This window comes from Lipomyces chichibuensis (assembly GCF_038497645.1).
Source record: "Lipomyces chichibuensis strain CBS 12929 unplaced genomic scaffold V1513scaffold_4, whole genome shotgun sequence".
In the NCBI taxonomy this organism is placed as follows: Eukaryota; Fungi; Ascomycota; class Lipomycetes; order Lipomycetales; family Lipomycetaceae; genus Lipomyces; species Lipomyces chichibuensis.
In genome coordinates this window covers 108,622-128,300 of record NW_027117456.1, presented here as the reverse complement: position 1 = coordinate 128,300, position 19,679 = coordinate 108,622, and the positions used below count along the sequence as shown (strand labels likewise).

At 45.5% G+C, this 19,679-nt stretch overlaps 8 protein-coding genes across 8 annotated transcripts; 4 read left to right on the top strand and 4 right to left on the bottom strand.

Annotated features, from left to right (window-relative positions):
• The first annotated feature begins 588 nt into the window (after window positions 1-588).
• V1513DRAFT_438029 (uncharacterized protein) lies at window positions 589-1,815 on the top strand. Its single transcript, XM_066897009.1, has one exon. The coding sequence runs from the start codon at window positions 749-751 to the stop codon at window positions 1,418-1,420; it is 672 nt and encodes a 223-aa protein (XP_066755524.1). The 5' UTR covers window positions 589-748; the 3' UTR covers window positions 1,421-1,815.
• A 281-nt stretch (window positions 1,816-2,096) lies between these two features.
• On the bottom strand, window positions 2,097-5,975 carry V1513DRAFT_477427 (DNA polymerase family A-domain-containing protein). Its single transcript, XM_066900242.1, has 2 exons — window positions 5,699-5,975; window positions 2,097-5,632 (listed from the first exon to the last, which is right to left on the bottom strand). The coding sequence occupies exons 1-2, from the start codon at window positions 5,796-5,798 to the stop codon at window positions 2,280-2,282; spliced, it is 3,453 nt and encodes a 1,150-aa protein (XP_066755523.1). The 5' UTR covers window positions 5,799-5,975; the 3' UTR covers window positions 2,097-2,279.
• Window positions 5,976-6,077: 102 nt separating this feature from the next.
• V1513DRAFT_438026 (complex proteins associated with Set1p component shg1-domain-containing protein) lies at window positions 6,078-6,991 on the top strand. The gene is made up of 2 exons (XM_066897008.1): window positions 6,078-6,385; window positions 6,444-6,991. The coding sequence occupies exons 1-2, from the start codon at window positions 6,233-6,235 to the stop codon at window positions 6,732-6,734; spliced, it is 444 nt and encodes a 147-aa protein (XP_066755522.1). The 5' UTR covers window positions 6,078-6,232; the 3' UTR covers window positions 6,735-6,991.
• A 519-nt stretch (window positions 6,992-7,510) lies between these two features.
• Window positions 7,511-8,560, top strand: V1513DRAFT_374634 (ribonuclease H-like domain-containing protein; the record flags this gene model as incomplete). The annotated part of the gene is made up of 2 exons (XM_066894862.1): window positions 7,511-7,693; window positions 8,063-8,560. Coding segments are annotated over 2 exons (681 nt in total), but the record flags the coding sequence as incomplete, so codon positions are not given.
• Window positions 8,561-8,603: 43 nt separating this feature from the next.
• V1513DRAFT_438022 (ribosome maturation protein) lies at window positions 8,604-9,505 on the bottom strand. Its single transcript, XM_066897007.1, is given in 4 exon segments — window positions 8,604-8,682; window positions 8,695-9,058; window positions 9,105-9,408; window positions 9,468-9,505. The coding sequence occupies 2 exon segments, from the start codon at window positions 9,117-9,119 to the stop codon at window positions 8,732-8,734; spliced, it is 342 nt and encodes a 113-aa protein (XP_066755520.1). The 5' UTR covers window positions 9,120-9,408; window positions 9,468-9,505; the 3' UTR covers window positions 8,604-8,682; window positions 8,695-8,731.
• A 61-nt stretch (window positions 9,506-9,566) lies between these two features.
• V1513DRAFT_482939 (SNF2 family N-terminal domain-containing protein) lies at window positions 9,567-14,324 on the bottom strand. The gene is made up of 4 exons (XM_066900405.1): window positions 13,964-14,324; window positions 12,971-13,896; window positions 12,230-12,918; window positions 9,567-12,178 (listed from the first exon to the last, which is right to left on the bottom strand). The coding sequence occupies exons 1-4, from the start codon at window positions 14,037-14,039 to the stop codon at window positions 9,727-9,729; spliced, it is 4,143 nt and encodes a 1,380-aa protein (XP_066755519.1). The 5' UTR covers window positions 14,040-14,324; the 3' UTR covers window positions 9,567-9,726.
• Window positions 14,325-14,554: 230 nt separating this feature from the next.
• V1513DRAFT_429577 (uncharacterized protein) lies at window positions 14,555-15,116 on the top strand (the record flags this gene model as incomplete). The annotated part of the gene is made up of 4 exons (XM_066896322.1): window positions 14,555-14,557; window positions 14,644-14,742; window positions 14,808-15,032; window positions 15,081-15,116. 4 exons carry the CDS (start codon window positions 14,555-14,557, stop codon window positions 15,114-15,116), a joined length of 363 nt encoding a protein of 120 aa, XP_066755518.1.
• Window positions 15,117-19,661, bottom strand: V1513DRAFT_438012 (uncharacterized protein). The gene is made up of 10 exons (XM_066897006.1): window positions 18,571-19,661; window positions 18,200-18,523; window positions 17,928-18,146; window positions 17,505-17,866; window positions 17,346-17,458; window positions 17,126-17,283; window positions 16,906-17,037; window positions 16,276-16,851; window positions 15,844-16,221; window positions 15,117-15,796 (listed from the first exon to the last, which is right to left on the bottom strand). The coding sequence occupies exons 1-10, from the start codon at window positions 19,402-19,404 to the stop codon at window positions 15,323-15,325; spliced, it is 3,570 nt and encodes a 1,189-aa protein (XP_066755517.1). The 5' UTR covers window positions 19,405-19,661; the 3' UTR covers window positions 15,117-15,322.
• Window positions 19,662-19,679: the final 18 nt, after the last annotated feature.

Below are 19,679 nucleotides of genomic sequence, written 5' to 3'. Positions count from 1 at the left end.
AAAAAAAGCTTCCGGCTCAAGTAATCTGATGTCATACTTACCCGGTTCTCATAATGAATATTACCCGGATGATTGAATTTGCGGGGAAATTTTGACCGGAAGACAAAAAAAAAAAGATGAAACGCCACTAAAGCGTTGTTGTTCCACCAAGACATCCAGTCTCAGGGTTTCTTTCTAGGCAAATTGTTCCAATATTGAAGTAGTTCATTGCTCCTTCCTTGAAAAAGCGCATCTTGAACGGCACAAAATAACTGATGACTGTTCACACTTCAAAAGATATTCTACTTTAATACTTTTAAGGAGCAAGGAGGAAGTCACGTCAGCGATTACTCCTCAAAAACACCCCGAGGTCAATTGAGTTTTTTGAATGTATGTCTGAAGGATCCGCGTTTGAGTAATAAAAGATAACTTATAGTTAGTTAAGTCACGGCCAATTAGGCGATCGCCACAAAACTATGAAGAAAATTTACTTTGCTGATCACGCCCTCGCCGCACGACTTTGATCACGCTGTCCCAAATTCAGTTCATTTAATGCACGCGCTCTTCTTCGCCCTTCCTCCTCCCCCCCCCTCCGCGTTCCTCGCCTGACTCCGCGTGCAACTCGATCGCCCAATTTCCATTTTATTGCTTAGTTATTATTCTTATCCATCCTTATTACTATTATATATACTCTTCTCCCCCCCCTGTCTGTTCATTTCATCCCTACTGTTTGATTCTCACATACTTTTTATTACATTTCCATTCCAAAATGTCCTCTCGATCTCCACCGCAATCCTCACCATCGTCACCTTCTTCTAAGAAGGCTATGCCGATCCCGATTCCCATCCCGACTGGCTCTAAGTCAGCTCTTGCCCAAGGCGCAATCATATCTCCTACTCAGATCCACAGGCGCGCTTCGCTCCCATGCTGGCCTCCGCCAAACTCGTCATCTGTCGTCCCATCAGTCGGGGCCCCAACCGACCAGCGGCGCGCAACAACAACAACAACCAACAATGCCGTCATGCAGATCTCACCAAGCTTATACGGCTGCTCTCCAGACCAACGCAGCCCGGCTGGCTTCCAACGGTTTCAATACCCGTTTGCCCCAAACTTCAATCTGGCTAGCAGTGCCGGCAGCGCCAAACGTGCCCGCTCGCTTGGACTTCCCCCGTCGCCACCGTCCTCGGCGGGTTCGACATCTCCCACCCAATCACCCACGTCTTCTGTAGCCCCAGACTACGTCGTCTGCGACCATCACCACCACAGGCGCCAATCTATCGCAGTTCGATTCCGGCCTCAGGACAACGACTCTGCTGTCGATACCACGCGCCTAGCGCCAGACCAAGAGAACCGACGCCGAGGTCGGCGATTATCAGGCGGTTTTGCACGACCGCCGTCGCCGACCGGTGAACGAATCTTAAAGGGTGAAGTGTCGTTTTGAAACAAATTATAAAAAAAGAAAAGTTGTATATACCATGCTTTACAGTCGTAAATATCATCTCTTGCTTAGCATATTCAAATCGGAATTTGGGTCGGGATTATCGGTGCATGAAAAGAACATCTTGATTTGAACATAATTGGCTGCTCACGTTATTGCTTTTGGATGCTTTGCTACGAAATTGGAATTTGGAGTTGAGTTAGTCGAGTCGAGTTTTTGGTCTCCTTGTTGTTTTTGCTTTAGTAAATGTTAAATATGCGATGGGATGGGCATCATGGAGTTCGTTTGTTTGTTTGTTTTTATTGTCTATATTTTGTGGATATATCAGATTCTTTCGCTTTAAAGTGGTCGTGGTCACTCATGATTATGGCTTCAATAAACTTATTGTCTTTCCTTCAGTTCTCTCGAATATCACCCTAACCTAGTCTAGTCACATCCAGAAACCGTTGCCAACTAACATAACCTCCCGTCATCTGACTCAAGGCGCCTGCAGGCCGAACTAACTTCCGTATGCAGTTTTCTGTTTTGTTCCTGCGGCGGCTGTCCCGAGCGAGGACCGGTATCGTGTCGGCTGATTGCGTGATAGAACCGTCCCGTGGGCAAGTGGGGGCCCAAATCCGACCCTGTCGTTTCGGTTTGCTCCGTGTGATTTATTTGACTTGGGTCACATGTTGTTGCCAATGTTAAGCAGTTTTTGAATAAATTACTACTAAAAGATAAATAACAGCCTTAATTTAAGATCTCCGGTAAAAAAAAAAAAAAAGCCATCTTAACTATGATCTATGCAACACCATACATTTACTCCTTTCCGTAACATGCAAAAATTAAACCTACACCCCATAACTGAATATATCAACCATAGCTATCTATATGTCGGCTTTCCATCCTTGCTTATCTGTGCACTCAAATAACTCAAATCACTACTTGGAATCGGCGCATTGTCTTTCAATTGCTTGACCAACAACTGCTGATGCTGCTCCATTTGGTCGAATACCGGCGTGCGCGGCGTATACTCCCAATGCGACAAATCGACGACTTTCTTCGTCTTCAGTTTCGCCAAAGTCACGTTGAGCAATGCCGCAATATCGAGTGACTCGCCCGGTGCAATTCCGGCTGGGTGAGATGGCGTGACGCACGGCACGTCGACCTCCTTGCGAATGACATGGTCAATGTCGACAGCAGAAAAGAATGCGCATGATTGTGGAATGTCGTGGATGCCGAGCTGCTCACAGAACATCGCGCGCGTCCACAGATTGCTGATTTGTAACGCCATGGCAACTTTATACTGGTCCTTCTCCTTGACTAAATACCGAATTTCGTCGTGCACAGTAATGCAAAGTCGCGCGTCCAGTTTGAAACGCTCGATTAAGTAATCCATCGAGACAATAAGGAGATGTAGATAGTCCACCCCGCTAGACTGAATCGCCCAGTTAATTCGCGACGTCATAAACATCGAGCTCTCCAGATTAGCCTGCATGAGCGCCTCTGTAATCGCACAGCCAAGTACCGGCGTGCGCGGGATCTCCTGACTAGCAATTTCTTCCAGCTTGTTGAACATCAGCGATTCTGTACCTCCAAACCAAAAAGGACCTCGTCGAAATGTCTTTAGCGCTCGTTTGGCTCTCGTACCCTTTGTCGACTCGTACAATTTCGTCGCAGTCTTGTTAGCATCAGCATCCGAAATCGTCGGATTAAACTGCCTTAGAAGCTGTACTGCAAACTTTAATCCAGCACCATAAATACGACCGTAATTGAAAACTTTTGCGTCATTCCTTGATATATTCAAAATAGCCGCTGTGTTTGAATGCAGATCCGTCCCGAGCGATTTCGTGCCCTCCAGCGTCATCCACCCGATTGCCGTCCCGCCATGAATCCCAAACTGCGAATCCCCAACCAAACTCGCAATCCATAGTTCCTCAGAATCGACATCCGCGCCAACAAACTTGTACCCTTCCGGTGCGCGTATCATCGCCTTCAATTCCGAACCAACTCGGTTCTTCTTCGCATTACTCGCCGTCAACCACGTAGCTTCGACTGCTCGTCGCGTTATCGTGCCCATAGGAACTATGGTCGGCAGGATCATGCCAAGGCCCTTTATTTCTGCAGACGAAGGATTTATGCCCAGATTGGTGTCTTCCCTCCAGACCGTTACCTGCGACGAGATTCGCTCCCGCGCACTGATCCAATATGAGCACGCTGCATTCATTTCTAAAGCTTCCCGCGCATAAGAATACTCAGATGACAACACGCCAGACTCAAAATGCTGTAAATATCCCTTTGCGAGAGGAGATGCGCATCGTGCAGACGGACCATCTTTGTGTGGAACCTTAAAATACATGCCATCATGGTCTTCCTGAAGATAATGCAACTTATCTTCCACAGATACATCGCACTTACAGAAATTCTTACTCAGATACTGCTCCCCTTCGTCCTTGTGCACTCGGAACGTCCAGCCATACGTGTCTGTCCACACAAGTGGATGGCCATCCCACGACAGTCGGAACATTAGAGGAGCGATCCTTGCCCGCACAGATACATTCATTTCCGAGTCAGCTGTTGCGAATAGCATTTTGTACCACTCTGGATATCCTGGCAATTTCTGGTTCTTCGCGAGCCGTGGTACGTCGCCCTTTCTCTTCGGCTTCACCATACGAATCTCCTTGATCGTCCAATCTAGTTGTTTGAGCCAGGGATCTTGGCTGTATTTTCTCTCTGGATCGTCCTTCTGAGCAACAGCCTGCTCCACAAGACTTTTCAGACGCGTCTCAACTTCAGCGAGAAGCTCTTTGTATTTACTTTCTGCATTTGCGACGTAGTCCTTCCACGTGTTGTCGATTGGTAGAAACACCGACGCCAAATGTCGCAATGCTGCAAAGGATACAGGATGTGGGCAAACCTCAAGAAAAGACGGTAGAACTTTCTGATACACGAAATACGTCGTCCGCACATCACGTGCACAGTAATTGATCAAATCTTGAATCATATCGCGGACACCATGCCGATCGAGGATACCAAAGTAATCCCTTTCGGCTTTGTCGATATCGATATTACAGTGAAACTTCGCAACATCTGCAAGCCCGTTAATGGCGCTTCTTCGCACCCATGGCTCTTCTGTCTCTTCTTCTTTGATTTGACTAAGATTATCCTGCATCTCTGTCTCTGTCGACGTGTCGATAAACTTGTCAATTATCGCCAGCTTTTTCTGGTACTTGATCCAAGTTGGTCGTTGCTGGCTGCACATGCCGTTCGTAGCAACGTGGAGAGACATGGTATCCAGAAACATTGCCTTCGACTCGCGAAAGCTGTACTCCTCCTTGACCCGCACTCTATCGTAACCCACATTGTGGCCGACAATGACCTTCGGTGAAGACTGCGTGCCAAGAGGTATAAGTTGCCTATCGTTCTCCGATTCCTCGAGCAGCCATGGCGATATCCAGCAATACCATGCGTCTTTTGACATTGCAGTAGCCATAACCGCGAACGGTGACTCCTTATACATCACTTCTGTATCAAACACCAAACAGTGCGCATCCGGGTGTGAAACTTTCACCGGCTTTTTGCCCGGTTCATACTTTGTCCACCCTGACTTAACAACCCACATTTCTGGCATTGGCGGAATCTTCTCTATCCTAGCAAATTCTTTCGACATATTCAAGTAGGGTTCAGCGACATGCATCCCAAGTCGGTAAAAGTGTTCGTCCAAGCTTTGCCCTTGCAACGGAGGCAGGTCCATCGTCATCGGTGGTTGTGTATCAGTCTGCTTTCCAAGTAATTTGTGCACCTCCAGATGCTGCCTCGACAACTTAACCAAGTCCGGATACGGCGCAGTTGGACCATTTGGGAACAACTGGCGATGCAATGAGTGTGCCAGCTGTTGAATGCCGACCTCGTTGAATCGCTGCTCGCCTGTCGGATCAGCTCTTGGGATTTTCTTCTCTTCCTCTTCCGGTTTCGATAGTGTTTTTATATCTATTTCCACATTGGCCTTTGGCTTTCGTTTTCGTTTCCGTTTTGAAGGGCTGGCGGACTTTTTGTGAGGCTCTTCGGCCTCCATCCGCTCGGCCAGCTTGTCGATCATGAAATCGTCCAGCAGCGGATGTATGCGCTTCTGCCATGACCAATCCGGCAGAAAGTTATCCTGCACAATATCTGGCGACGCTGGAAAATCATGGGCACTCGCCTTGTCAGTGGAAATACTATAGTAATGCCCACCACCTATTCCTCGCCGACATCGTTAACGTTCAAGTTCTCCCTCCCACGTGAAATATAAACAAAACATACGCTGGCTACCTGACCCTGATCTGTCGGTCGATACACGACGACATGAACATTGCTTCGACAGATACAGTGATAGGCGGCGACTTGTACTGGATTTTATCATGATCGAGAATTTATGAGCCGTGCGTATCTCTCCCAATACTGATTCTTTGTACTACAGTATATAGTACTGATATATCTACCTCATATATTTGCCGTGAAAAAGCTGGCTGACAGAGGTGACGCGATCGAAAGGTCATGGAGTGTATGCTGACCGACAAAGTAACGAAGGGCACGCATGTCAAATTGTTAGACAGATCCGGGGACGATGAGATTGAATGTCGTTTGTACGGCTTACCCGGGCTGGGTTTAGGGGGTTCCATACACCACTTTGGATACGAGCTTTCGATATACTTGGCTTAGGCTCTGTGATACAAATGCTAAATTTGTCGCGTGTAGTTTTCTCGCTGTATTTTGCTGGTCATCGGCATTTTCTCCTCTCCTCGCTACCTTCAACGTAGTCAGCCGACGTATTCGAGACACACAGCAAAATAGTGGATGTGGCAGGTAATGGCGGAGCAACCATCAAATCATCAAGCAAAGCCTCAGCAAAGCAATCAAGCAACAACAGAGGATATATTGACGATTTTCAAGCGCCGAGGATTATTTGATTCGCTTCGGAAATCGCTGTTCACCGACTTCAAAGAAAGCGTGGGTCATTGTTTGGTTCAAGGACATGGAACTTCTGTGACTAACGACTTTTGATTAGCCTACACATGAATCTCTTATAGCAGCTATCGAATCTCTGGTTGAATCTGATTCGTCTGCGACTCTGGCAACAAGGAATCGAGGCAAGGCGGCGGCGTTACTAGAAGGTTCAGTCAACAGATCTGAGGCCTTTGGAAACGTGAATAAATATATTGATGAGCATGTTTCTACAAGGAATGAAGAATTAAGAAGGAAAATTGAGGATATGGTCCGACAGATTAATACTGAATTGAGGACGACAACCCATCAAAAGGATATAAAGAAACCGGAAACGAACGGAGACGCGGAGTAGTATTAGTTACAGCGATGTGATCAGCGATACCATTGGCGGATCATATATGGTTGGCGTTGTGGAAATAATGTGTTTTGTCAATATAACTTTGCAATGACTTAACGCCGGCTGCACGTAACGAAAAGCTATGCAATTCACTACACAAACATTCCAAGTTTGGTGTTCGACCGGGATTTTGGTCTTTCCTCGCGACTCATCCCACGTTAACAAAGCTTTAATGTAGGGTATAGGTATTAGAATTGCCGAGGATGCTACGCGAAACAGGTCAAAAACGGCCCCGTGGACGGCCACGCAAACGCAAAATTAAGGAAACCGAGGAACCAGTTGTAAGGAAAGACACTTGAAGAATTGTTTTGAACTTGAAATCTTCTCTAGAGGATTAGTTGCTTTAGTATAATGTGTTGAAACTTCGAAGACTGGATGTAGCCGGCCCAAATACCCATACCCTATGTTATTATTGCAGTTGCGAGTTAAACGTCCTTTGTTGCTCAGCCTGACCTCTAATTTACCACGCTCTCCCTCTATCTGACTCTGAAGCAACAGAACAGGTAGCAGCAATCCCTATTACAAGCAGCTCTGCCTCTATGTCTTGTTAGCAAAAATTTGGTCCCGTCAGCTGCGCCAATTGCTCCTCACTCAATTGCCCAGATCAGCGACACCGCTTATGCCACGGAAAGTCCAATATTTTTGCGTTCGTGAAGGTATTTCTTGATTAGCAATTGAAAATTGACACGTCCCTGAGTATTGAGTATAACAATTGGACTGTAGGGTTTAATCCAGGTATCTACGATCGGATCGAGGATGCTCGCCGTCAAGTCGAAGAATATTCCGAGCCTGAAGTGAAAGTTTTCGACGATATAGACAAGGCACGCGAGTGGATGTGGGGCTGTTCATCTTCATCCGGTGATGACCTAGCTGACTTCCGAGACAACGAGCTTCCTAAAGGAAAACGCTACGCTGTTGCACATGGTCGTCAGCGAGGTATCTTCTATACATGGGACGAATGCAAAGCGCAGGTTGACAAGTTTCCGGGAGCTGTATACAAATCATTTAAAACATTTGAGGATGCATGGGTATGGTATTCCACAGAGGTTGAGAAGTTCGAGCAAGTTGACGTAAGTAACTGGTGGGCTGTGGCTGTCGGGTTGAAACCAGGGTTATATCACAATTACGAGACCTTTGTGGAACAGGTCGCGGGGTATCATGGCGCTGTGTACAAAGCATTCGACAATTTTCTAGACGCGAATCAATGGTATTCTCAAGTCACCAAAGCGAATGCTGTTTCGGGACCACAATGCGAAACAGCACAAGAACAACAGCATAGGCAGTTTACCGAGGAGTATGGACTCGATCTCTCACCGCAAATTATTTATACAGACGGATGCGCTCTTAATAATGGTAAATCGGGATCCTTAGCAGGCGTGGGCGTGTACTATGGACCCAACGATTCCCGAAATATATCAACTTATTTGCCAGGCGAGCGACAGACCAATCAACGTGCGGAGCTCACGGCTATCCTTCTTGCTGTCAAAGAAGGCCCAAGGTCCCGGCATATTGAGATTCGAACAGATTCTACATATTCAATTAAATGCGTGGAAGAATGGAGCATAAAATGGAGGCAGAACGGATGGCGAAATTCAAAAGGACAAGCAGTAGAAAACGCAGACTTGATCAAACAGATTCTTGATGAAATTGAAGTTCGCCGAGGACGAGGAGCCCGAGTCAAATTTATGTATGTGGCTGGGCATAGTGGGATTATGGGCAACGAGAATGCTGACAGATTGGCGAATCTTGGCGCTCTACAGGAGCGGGGAAATAGACCTTGATATTGGTTCATCCCAGCGAATTCAATGCAAAATAATAATAACTTGCGACGAGAAGCTATATCATTGAGAAAGCATTAATCTGATACATGTGCGCATGATACTGATTATGAGATCCACTATTTTACACAAATATTCTCGAGTCTTAAATCGTTCCTAACTGTGTAAAATCCTTTAATGTGCTACTCTCGCTCCCATTGAATCATTAGTCGAATCATATTCCGTCTTGTAAGTGTACTTCTGCTCTTGAAATTCGCCATCTTTCAGTATCTTTTGGATAGCTTGGTCGGAATTCTTAGTGCCAAATTCATTCTCTAGCATCGCTCGTGATGCCTCATCAATTATACCCTGCGTGCCGGCCCGTGTAACGAACACCTTGAAGGAATCTACCACATCGATCAGTGGTATTGTGGTATCTTTCTTGTACCGACGGTAGTCTTCTGGTGATTGGATCACCACCATAAATTCTTCATTCTTGCCTCGATAGAAGACTTTGGGAACCTAGAGCAATTAACAATCGTGACAGGATACATCTCAAACAACTTACTTCGTTGTTACTCATAGTCACTTTTGAATTGGAAGCAACAGATAATCAAAAGCATATGCTTCCAAGGCTGAGAGAGTAGCATGAAAGTGAGAATCAGGAAGGAAAGCAACTAGCTTTATAGATAACTGATCCCAGATTAGCATGTCACCACACTGAACCAGACATGGGTGATCGCAAATTAATGTACACTCGTCCACGTCATATGGTCAGTTTTACGTGAGTTTGGCTGTGCAGATCTGCAAACTCACCTCGTCAAAGTTCGACGGTGGAACACCACCCGAGTATCTAGCGAATTTTCATTAGCCTGTCCAATCATGCTGTTAGTAAATTAAAGTAATCGCAAGCGGTAGTTCGATCAGATACGTTTGATTGCCCTTCATGGGTTGTGATTGGAATGGTGGAATAAACCTGATGACGCGTTATGTGGTTCACGTGCCTCTGGCAGTAAATGGTCAGGTTATAGTGTGATGACGTCAGGCTTTCATAATACATGGGGTCCCACCAACAATGCTATATACAAAACAACTATTATGCCACCATACATATTTACATCCATCAAATTCTAGACACCAATTATCCTCCGTAAACTCCGTAACTCCTAAACACACGTCATTATCGTAGACTAGTCCCAATAATAGCCCATTTCAATAAACCGTATCATATAATCATCCACGGTGCCAATTCCTTCATCTTCCTCTTCATCATCGTCTTCGTTTTCGTGATGTTCACGATCTGATCGATTCTCGCGAATTTCAATCGACTTGTCTTCGCCGTCGGCATCAGTGAGCATGCGGGAGGGTGTAGCAGCACTCGATCCTACAGTTGAGCCTTTGGGCACTGGCGTTGAATCCGCAATATCGTCGTCAGCGCCCGTACCCACATCTTGCTCATAGAAATCATCCGCATCAACGCGCGTCTCCTTCATCGCGACTCGAGCTGCAATGGCATCGTCCTCATCTTCAGCCTGTGCTAGTGCCTTCTCAAGACCACCCTTGAGACCGCGAACCTGCACATCAAGGGAAGCTGTCGACTTTTCGTCACTTTCAGTGCCTAGCATATCACTCAGTGACAACTTTGTGAAATAATCTGTCGTGAAATCCCCCCCTTGGATAACAATATCGTCTAGCATTCGCTTCTGATTAGCCTTGCGTAAAATATTAGATTCGATGGTGTACTCCGAAACGAATCTGTAGATATGGACGTCTCGAGTCTGACCAATTCTATGGCACCGGTCCTGACACTGCTTATCCATTGACGGATTCCAGTCTGAGTCATAAAATATAACTGTGTCGGCACCCGTCAAGTTAATACCAAGGCCGCCAGATCGCGTAGATAATATAAATACTGTAATTTTCGGATCACTGTTAAACCTCTCTGTCATGATTTGTCGTTGCTCGATCTTCGTGGCACCATCTAGTCGCAGGTACCGGCATCCATGAATATTAAGAAACTGCTCTAGAACGTCCAACACGCGAGTCATTTGTGTGAAAATTAAAGCCCGATGGCCGCCAGCATTAAGATCTCGAAGTAAAACTGCAAGTCGCTGTAATTTACCGCAATCGTATTGCAGGAGGCGCTTATCTGGAAATGCAATTGATAGTTTGACTTGAGCCTGATGCATCGGATTCTCATATTTTTGACGAATAGCAGAAAATATGGAGGTCGAGACGCTGGGAAATACGAGACGCCGTAGATCTAACGCGACGACATTAGGTGTAACAAACGCGTAATGCTCGATGGAGTCTTTCATCAGTTCTGCTCTGTCGCATACAGACAAGACCAGCTTGTCACATGGATATCTCCGCAGCCACGGTTCGCGTTTCTCTTGCGGAACATTGATCTGACAGGCTTCTATGACATTTCTGCCGTACAGTGGAGACCTTGTGCACCGATAATGGTTCGTGTATAGCTGTTGACGTAGATGTTCGGCATTTGCAATTTTCCTGTGGTAAAGAGCGGCCTTGCGGTATCCATTGATAGAGGTGTAGTCAGTGCTGAATTCCGCATCAATGGAGGACATCAAAGTGTTCCAATCCCGCTGAATATGGCAATTCGCGCACAGAAGTCGAGAACTACTGGCCTCAACTGTAGACATTTGCTCGTTCTTTGCGGGCACCAAATTCAAAAACTCAAGATTAACCTCATTTTCGGACGTCTCTGCCAAAAGTCGTTTACGGATCAACAGTTCCTTGATTTCGTAACTAGCGATGGCGGATCTTTCCATTGCGAACGACGTGACGATTGGCCGAACCTCGAACAGGTCTGGATGATTGCATACTTTTCGCAGCTGCATCAAGCAATTGATAATGCTTAAAAAATTCCCGGACGCCAGAGTCTCCTTCGTCTGGGCACGTGACATGAAGTCGTCGTATAAATAACGTTGTCGCTTAGATAGCTTGCAATAAACGATATGCTCATATTTTGCGGGCATTTGCTTCTCAACATCGGCTTTGAGTCGGCGTAGTAGGTATGGCCGTAAGACTTTATGCAACTTTGATATTGTATTCCGAGCCTCGTCATCTTCTTTAGAATAATTGCCTTCAATAAGCTTATCAACCGGATGTGAAAACCAATCTTGAAAATCCGAGAGACTTGCAAAACCATTGGCCATAACTGACGACGCATCCTTCGACGAAGGCATCAAGAAGTATAGTAACGACCACAGTTCAATCAAATTGTTTTGCAGTGGAGTACCGGTCAATAATAATCGGCGCTTTGCCTTAAAATTGAGAAGCGCTTGCCATCGTTGGGATCGGAAGTTCTTAATGTTATGGGCCTCATCCAGGATCATATACTGCCACTGCTTTCGCCGAAAGGCATTCTGATCATGGATGACCAGTTGATAGGAAGTGATACAGACATCCCATGAGTCGTCATTGTTCCATCCTCGACGTTTCTCCTTGCGTTGCGCAGGATTTCCATAGTATGTGAGAATCCTAAACCCTGGAGCGAACCTTTTGAATTCCATTTCCCAATTCAGCATGACACTAGTAGGAACAACAATCAAGTGAGGACCCCATATTTCCTTTTCACATGCAAGATAAGAAAGCAACGAAATAGTTTGGATGGTTTTTCTAAAGTGTGTTAGCACAGAGGTTTGCAGCAGATTTCGAGTGATTGCATACCCTAAGCCCATTTCATCAGCTAAGATGCCATTGGTACCACTGTTGTACAATCCCGCCAACCAATCCAAACCTGAATGTTGGTATTCCCGTAATTTACCACGTAAAAGGAACGGAATAGTTGTTCTAGCAGCACCGGAAGGAGTACACGGAGTCGCCCTGCTCTCACTGGTAACTGAAACGGAAACTGAACTTGCTCTATCGTGGCTGTCACTCGACTCTACCATCTTGGGCCTGTTCCCTACATTGGCATTGCCATGAGGATTCACATCGGGGATCTCAACACCAATACCGGCAGGGCTAGTTTGTTGTAATTCATCAGCACTATACAGATCTGCCAGTCCTAAACTCGGACGGATTTCCAGAATTCCCTTAGGCTCGTCAAGTTCCTTAGTATCCTTGTTATACTCATCTCCTCCGTCCGATTGAGATTCAGTGCGGCCCATAAACTCACTATCAGAGTCTTCATCGCTAGTGGAATCTAACTCGGAATCCAATATAATGTCAGACTCGCTTTCATCAAATATAGACTTGTCATCATTGTCAAATTCGTTCTTTGCGCTTAATTCACGTAATTGACCTCTGCGAGCTTCGAGAAGCTGTGTCGAGTGATCTAAGATGGAGTTTAGCTGCAGTTTTCCGACCAACCGCTGTTGCTCCTGTTGTCTTTGTGTGATCTTTTGACGAACAACCTGGAACCACATTAGCCACTTACTCAAAACGAGTAGAGTAATGCAGACATACCTTCTCCGCCAAACGCCATTTACGCTTAACTTCCATTGCAGTCCGTTTTGCCAACTGCCTCAAAAGCTTTTCTGCTAGCCTCCGCTCCTTCTCATCAGCACCGGACAGCCGCTTGAAATGCAACTGCATCATAGACGCAATCTTTTTCGCTCGTGAGAGATGACTCTTTCGCACGTCCGCGGCCAGCTTCGATAAATAAATGGCATGAGATAGAAAATGTTCCCGATGCGAACGCGCCCTAGGTGGCTCGAACGGCCGTTTCAATGAACTTGCTGTCATGCCCTGAGAAGAACTATCATTATCAACGTTTAATCTGCCTTCCGCTATCGCCTCGTCAATTGACTGTCTAAGTTTTGCTTCCTCCTTGGCTCGACGACTAAAGATCTCTTCTGTAACATCGTCGTTTTCTAGTATGCGAAACGAATCGAGATACAAGTCTAGCGAATTGAATGCCGGCGGCGCGGGAATATGTGCTGGTTGTGCCACCATTGGTTTAGGGACGCTGTATTTAATTTTTATTCGCCGTACCGGCTCCAGTTGATCCTCTTCTTTGATCTCTCCATGTAATTCTGCATTACCGTCTTCAGCATAATCATACCCATCATTTTCACTGTTCGCGGCAGATTTACCACGCAGTGAACGCAATCGCTTTGGTGATGGCTCAACCGAATATTCCTCCCTACTGTTCGCCGACGTTGAAGTTTGCAGACCATACTTCTTCGGGGGCCGTCCGACTGGTCGTCGCGGTTTTTCAGATTCTGGCGACGCTTTCGTAGCAGTATTACGATTTTTGAATGGTGAAGTTGACAATCTCTTCTGAGTATTTGCCGTTGCTGGCGTTCTTGCTGGTGTAGCTCTCAAGACTCGTCCGGACACTGTAACCTGGTCGCCACTGCACTTCGAACTAGCATCGCTTGCACCCTTTCCTATAAATTATTAATATGAATCATTAATTACCGTACTAATATTAAAACAATGGCAAAGTTAACATACCTGCTTTATTAACTCCATTAGGTGGCGAAGTTCCCGCTCCGGACATAGCGCTTCTAGTGACCCTAGAAGGCGCCATTCGCGATTAGGAAGTTGAAAGCGTCACAGTATCTATGCTCAGCACATGAACAAATGCGTCTCTTTGAGACAAATCCACACGCGAAAGTACACGATTGTGGCGATATTTTTTAATGCACAAAAGCAGAAAACAAATAGCAGAGCCTGAGGTTTTGAGCTCAGCGGTCTGGGTTGCTAAGAGTCTGGCAAAACGATTGCAAGCGCTAAACCCGATTAGAGTTCATCAGGGCTAGGGTGCATTCCCAGCCAATCAACATTCACAAGTCTGGCCAGACTGAACCTCAACTTTCGCAAGGTTTCACATACAGAGGTGTCGAGCAGCGGAATATATCAACCAATTGACAAGTTTATATAGTTATTTGGCGAATGTTTTTATCGCGAACAATTTTGCGGGCATCACATTCCCTTCGGGGACCTGCTCCTTCGCACTTTGCAAGCGTGCGGCAGACGGCACGGATACAAAGGCGATTACCTTCGGCAACATACGCGACGAAGTCAGCCCAGGAAGACGACCGAATGGTAATTACGTTGACTGCTTGTCGGGAGAAAGTTTACATTTAAGCATCTCTCCCATTCTTCAGACGTGACTGCTGACTACAACGCAGGTCGGTGAATATCCCGACTACCCATATGTGAGCAACCAGAGCCGCGATCCCTACGAAAAATACGACGACCAGCAATTACGACGCAACTACAATGATCCCGTGAGTTTTGAATTTATTGGCGAGTTCCGCAATTGTTCGCTATATCTGCTAACTGCTTCCAACAGCTCCATGAGGATGACGACATGCTTAATATGTGGTCCCCCGATATTCACGACTTTGTTTCAGACGGTCAGGCGTTCAAATCAATACTTTATTTCTTTGCGACAGTTGGCGTAGGCAGCTACATTTGCACATATTTTATGCCCGAGAAGCCTGCCGCTCCTCGAGTTTACCCGAACGGTCTCTTCAAAGAGCTTGGTGGCTCGGAAGATTTCGAAGAGGTTTATGCGGTAAGTCCTCGTTGTTACGGTTAGCGGATACTCTAACTAATCATATAGGCTAATGCTGACGACGGAACGTATTATATTAAATGATTCGGAAAGAAATGTGCTGGATATTATTAATTGGTTAGATACCTTGCAATCTATCTCATTGTATAGACTATGACCGTGTAGGGGTTCTGCTGTACCTACTTAATATACAGTAAATTACTCGACACCGAAGATAGCCATTCAAAAGCAATCCAAAAAAGCAATATCTATCCACATTAAAACAAATTAAATTACATAGTTCCAATTTGTCAACCACCGTCGTGCCTATGGTAAGCAGGCATATTTTGCATGCGATCAAACACCGGCCCCGATCTTCGACTGGCGGACTGAACAGCGCGGATATCGGCTTGTTGTCTTCTTGTCTTTAATATCCTCGGTAAACGATGGTCTAGATCTTTAAGCGCCAGTACTCGTAGAATGACTTCTTCCGTATTATCCACATCCCTAGCATCCCGTAATTGTTTTGCAGTCTGCCGCATTGTGCCCAAATTTTTATGGGCTAGGACCGTGCGCATCCGTCCAATGATGCCCGAATGTAGCTTTATTTGGTTGCGTCTCTCAAAGTTCCGAATGGCCATATCATTGTAATCGGCCTGCAACTGTTGCGCCGTATATTGGTAGTAATGTTTCGCCAAAGTAATAATTTTGAAATGCTCGGAGTTCTTGAGTGCTTCGATTGAAGGCCCGTGGCCCTCGCCATGGAAAAATTCGAGAAATTCAACCTACTTGGATCAGCACAACAGTCAATATACGTTATGACGCGACGTACATTGATCCAACTCATTATTACTGCCAATTCGTCGTCGGATAATGGCTTTTGTTGTATAGTTTTGTCTGATAGCGGAGGAATCACAAGCAGTTCCAAATGCTCTAGAATCACATTCCAAGTTTCAAGCATAACCGTGACTTTTAACGTATCGGTCAATGTCGCCTCGAGAGTCTTGAAAATGGGTAGAAGGTAATTATTCAGAAAAGCATCTATGGCATAGCCAATCCTTTCTTCAAGGCTTGCTTGCGTCATTGTAGGTACTCCCTCCGACCCACTAGTACGGAGTAGACGTCTGGCCATGGATGAGAGGAAACCCGAGGGTTTGATGACGTTACGGATAGTATCTAAGCATAGTTCATCGTTTATCGCCATTCGAAACTGAAGGCAGGCTGTGTTAGCATCGAGCTGCCGCCGTTCAATGTTTACACGCACCTGGTCAGGAATAGACTTCACCATGAAATCTTCCATCCGTTGGATTTCTTTAAATGCCTTTCCGAAATGAAACATAATATCATCCCGATCACGTTCCATAATAGTAATAACTTTCAGCCGCCCTTGTGGATTAATATCAATCCAGGTTTCCCTTGGTTCAAAATCACGATGCTCCTTGGGATTTAACGTGAATAAACAGTTACCGCAGTGATCTCGTTGGCCAAACAAATCTTCGTCCCAAATATTGGCACCAATATTGACTGCCTGTGTGACTGAATATTCAAAGCTTTCGTTCCAACGTGGATTCAAGTCTTTGTAAATAGTCCGCGTGCGTCCAATACTTCGCTTTTGAGACTGATCAAACAATTCAACGTATGGATCACTCAGACCATTCGCATCACAAGGTCGTAAGCCTTCTGCCTCCACAATTTCGATCGTAAAAACTGAATTAGCCATAGCCTGCACTTTTCTTTCCTTCGCGGCAATCAAAGTAGCCAATGTTTCTGCATAAATGGACTTCTCAAGCTGATCAAGATTGTTTTTGATGTATTCCACATTGTTCATTTTCACACAAGTCTGCAGTAACATCCTTAGACTAGGATCTTTCCTTTAACCGTATAAATAACTTACTTCCGACGAGAATTTAAACTCCGAATCTCCTTTCTGTTTCTTTCCGTTGTATTCCCCCGATAAAGGTTTGACATCTGCGAGAAACTTGCATTGAAGATTTTGTAAGTACAGTCTAATTGCTTTAGAGACCGACTATATATCACGGCCGTTAGTAGCCATAAAAATCAACGTTAGAAATCACTTGTAGCCTTCAAACAAGCAGAATGAACTGGAAGCATACCCTCATGACAACCGTATACAGTTTAGCAACATGATACTCGTTTTGCCATTCAAATTCCTTAATTGGACTCATTTGTTGATGGAAAATCTGGAACATATCAAATACGGAGGTGCTATGGCGCTGCTGTGGGCTGGAGCTCATGGACTTCGGAACAAACTATTTCAGGGTTAGAACAGTTGAAATATACAGACCGACGATGCTATCGAACGAAAACATTCCTGCTCAGTCTTCACAATGCCGTCGACCCATTCATTCGGTAGCTTAGACCGCTTGTCGAACCACATGTACACGTAGCTGAATAACGCGCTCTCAACATCGAATGGATATACAGCCCTATTCAATTAGTATATTAAATGTATGCTCTAAAACGCTAACCCACTTTGGCATTTCGGTCTCGAAGATCTTGCGCAAACGGCACTGCCAGGAATAGATATCCTTAATATCTTCGATAGCCAGATCCGTGCTTTCTCTCTCCAGTTCTCGTTTCAAAGGTACAATCTGTTCCTTGGAAAATTCAGCTGCCATGTTAGCTAGTTGAGCAGCGCACCACGATCCGACCTGAAGCTCTGCTGCCCATCGCGTTATGACAATCCCCTCCACCTCTGTGGGCAACCTGTACCGCGCCTTTACTTGCTTTATGGCTTTAATTGTCTGTCGGATGACATCGCGCCACCTATCGATTACCAAATTGTTGACGGTACTGTCATTGACCAGACTTAGGAAGTAATTGTATGCCGCAAACTAATTCAAACATTAGCCACCTTCAGATATACTATACATGAAATTGGAAGCCCCCAACAACCTTTACACGATCTCGTATCACAGTGATGATGTCCCGGAACTCCCTTTCAGTTCCTTGGAATAAGTCATTGGTGGCGATATATGAATCGATAAATGCGAACTTGTCGGCTATCCCTGCATCCAGTTCATCAGGAGGCGAAAAGAGCGAGGAATATTCGTCAACAATAGTTCCTATCATGTGCTTGTATATAGCCATCAAGCTATTTCGATACATGATTTTCTGGACACATCAATAAACTGTAACGACAGTAGAAGCAGTTCTGGTAGACATACATCTTGCACGGTCCATGGATCCTTTACATCTATACGCAATTTCATCATTTGAGACCTCACGAACTGGAAGACACGGACCATGACCCAAATGTTCATCCGCTTGGTTACGTATAGTTCTCGCGCCACGTCGAACTCCAATATATCCCGCGTAGACTTTTTCACCCGCCAGTTCGTGGATAGCATTGTGAGTACATTTCGAGACTCTTTAGACAAGTAATCGACGGAGTCCGATGAATTAGCACAAGGCAAATCACGTAGGCATGCCAGCATCAGCACGCGGCGATAGTAAATCACCGCATCCGATGGAATGAAATTGAATGTCGTCTGAAACTGTCAGAATCCCAAATTAATGGTATGAAGAGCCCGCTTACCTCGTGTAAGTATCCACTATTCCGACGGTCCACTTGATGTACATTGCTGGCAAGATGAAGCTTAAGTATCTGATTCAATGCTTCAGATTCAGCATCCTTCCAAGTTCGGCGGTCGATATCCAACTCAAAGCTACTTGTTCGATCATTACCGATCCAGATGTCAGTAAGCAACTTCTTGATGTCATCCATGTACTCCAGCTCCGTCAACTTTCCCGCATAATTCAAGATATCTTCCCGAACAGCTTCTTCTGGCTTGCCAAACACGTAGGCTACCTCTAGATATAAAGGGGGCTCTACTGGCGCACTGTAATATCGCTTGACGTCCGATATTATCTTGCGAACGTTTTCAGTCTTCGCGGGGTTGCGCACCTTATTTAGACAATATTCAAGATATGCCATGAATGCTAGTGTACATTCATTGACTTGCATTGGCTCCAGTTTCCTGCTGCCGCAACATTGCATAAATAATGCGTAAAGCTTTTGGAATGACATCCCTTCTTTAAAACGCTCTTTGACATCCTTTTTCTCAGCCGCATCGCGAAACTCGCTAAACATATTTTGCAGGACTGGACCTTGATGCAGGGATGAGTACGGATAACTGTCGATCTCCTTCCTAAAACATCGTAGCAAAGACGAATGTAGCTGTATCTCGGCCACTTGGGTCGTCTCACCACCGGCTGTTCGTCGGAACAGGTTCTGCGAGCGCGGAGTGCGAATGTACTCCAAAAAACACGACTTCACTACATAGTTATAAGCGCTAGAATCTGTAACATTGGTCAGAACTGGCTTGCGTGCAAGTTGGCTGTTGGCCGCGCGCCCCAGGCTTATCGACATGGCTGTTGTTCCGATTGTGCTTCGTGCCTGACAAGCTTCGCAAGTGAACTTGATATATTGATCTTAACTCAGCGTCCACTTGCATGAACTTAGTCATCAAAACAATTCGCACTCATAATTAGTCGGGGTGATATTTGAGCTGTGGTATTGTCCGCCTTCGTAGCGTACAATGCTTATTTTGGGAGTTGGGACTTCGCGTTGACGGTCTTGTCGCACACGTCCTCTTGAAATAATATATAAACTATAAGTTATAGAGTTACCTCTACATAAGTACT

What these genes read in the sequence shown, in the direction of transcription:
- V1513DRAFT_438029 (XM_066897009.1), top strand. Translation starts at nt 749, where the DNA reads ATGTCCTCTCGATCTCCACCGCAATCCTCACCATCGTCACCTTCTTCT.
- V1513DRAFT_477427 (XM_066900242.1), bottom strand. Translation starts at nt 5,798, where the DNA reads ATGATAAAATCCAGTACAAGTCGCCGCCTATCACTGTATCTGTCGAAG. An exon ending in ATCAGGGTCAGGTAGCCAGC is followed by an intron (nt 5,633 to 5,698) that starts GTATGTTTTGTT and finishes GGCGAGGAATAG; the next exon opens with GTGGTGGGCATTACTATAGT.
- V1513DRAFT_438026 (XM_066897008.1), top strand. Translation starts at nt 6,233, where the DNA reads ATGTGGCAGGTAATGGCGGAGCAACCATCAAATCATCAAGCAAAGCCT. An exon ending in TCACCGACTTCAAAGAAAGC is followed by an intron (nt 6,386 to 6,443) that starts GTGGGTCATTGT and finishes ACTTTTGATTAG; the next exon opens with CCTACACATGAATCTCTTAT.
- V1513DRAFT_482939 (XM_066900405.1), bottom strand. Translation starts at nt 14,039, where the DNA reads ATGGCGCCTTCTAGGGTCACTAGAAGCGCTATGTCCGGAGCGGGAACT. An exon ending in TAATGGAGTTAATAAAGCAG is followed by an intron (nt 13,897 to 13,963) that starts GTATGTTAACTT and finishes AATAATTTATAG; the next exon opens with GAAAGGGTGCAAGCGATGCT. An exon ending in AATGGCGTTTGGCGGAGAAG is followed by an intron (nt 12,919 to 12,970) that starts GTATGTCTGCAT and finishes ATGTGGTTCCAG; the next exon opens with GTTGTTCGTCAAAAGATCAC.
- V1513DRAFT_438012 (XM_066897006.1), bottom strand. Translation starts at nt 19,404, where the DNA reads ATGTCGATAAGCCTGGGGCGCGCGGCCAACAGCCAACTTGCACGCAAG. An exon ending in TGATACGAGATCGTGTAAAG is followed by an intron (nt 17,867 to 17,927) that starts GTTGTTGGGGGC and finishes TGTTTGAATTAG; the next exon opens with TTTGCGGCATACAATTACTT. An exon ending in TGAAGTCTATTCCTGACCAG is followed by an intron (nt 16,222 to 16,275) that starts GTGCGTGTAAAC and finishes GCCTGCCTTCAG; the next exon opens with TTTCGAATGGCGATAAACGA.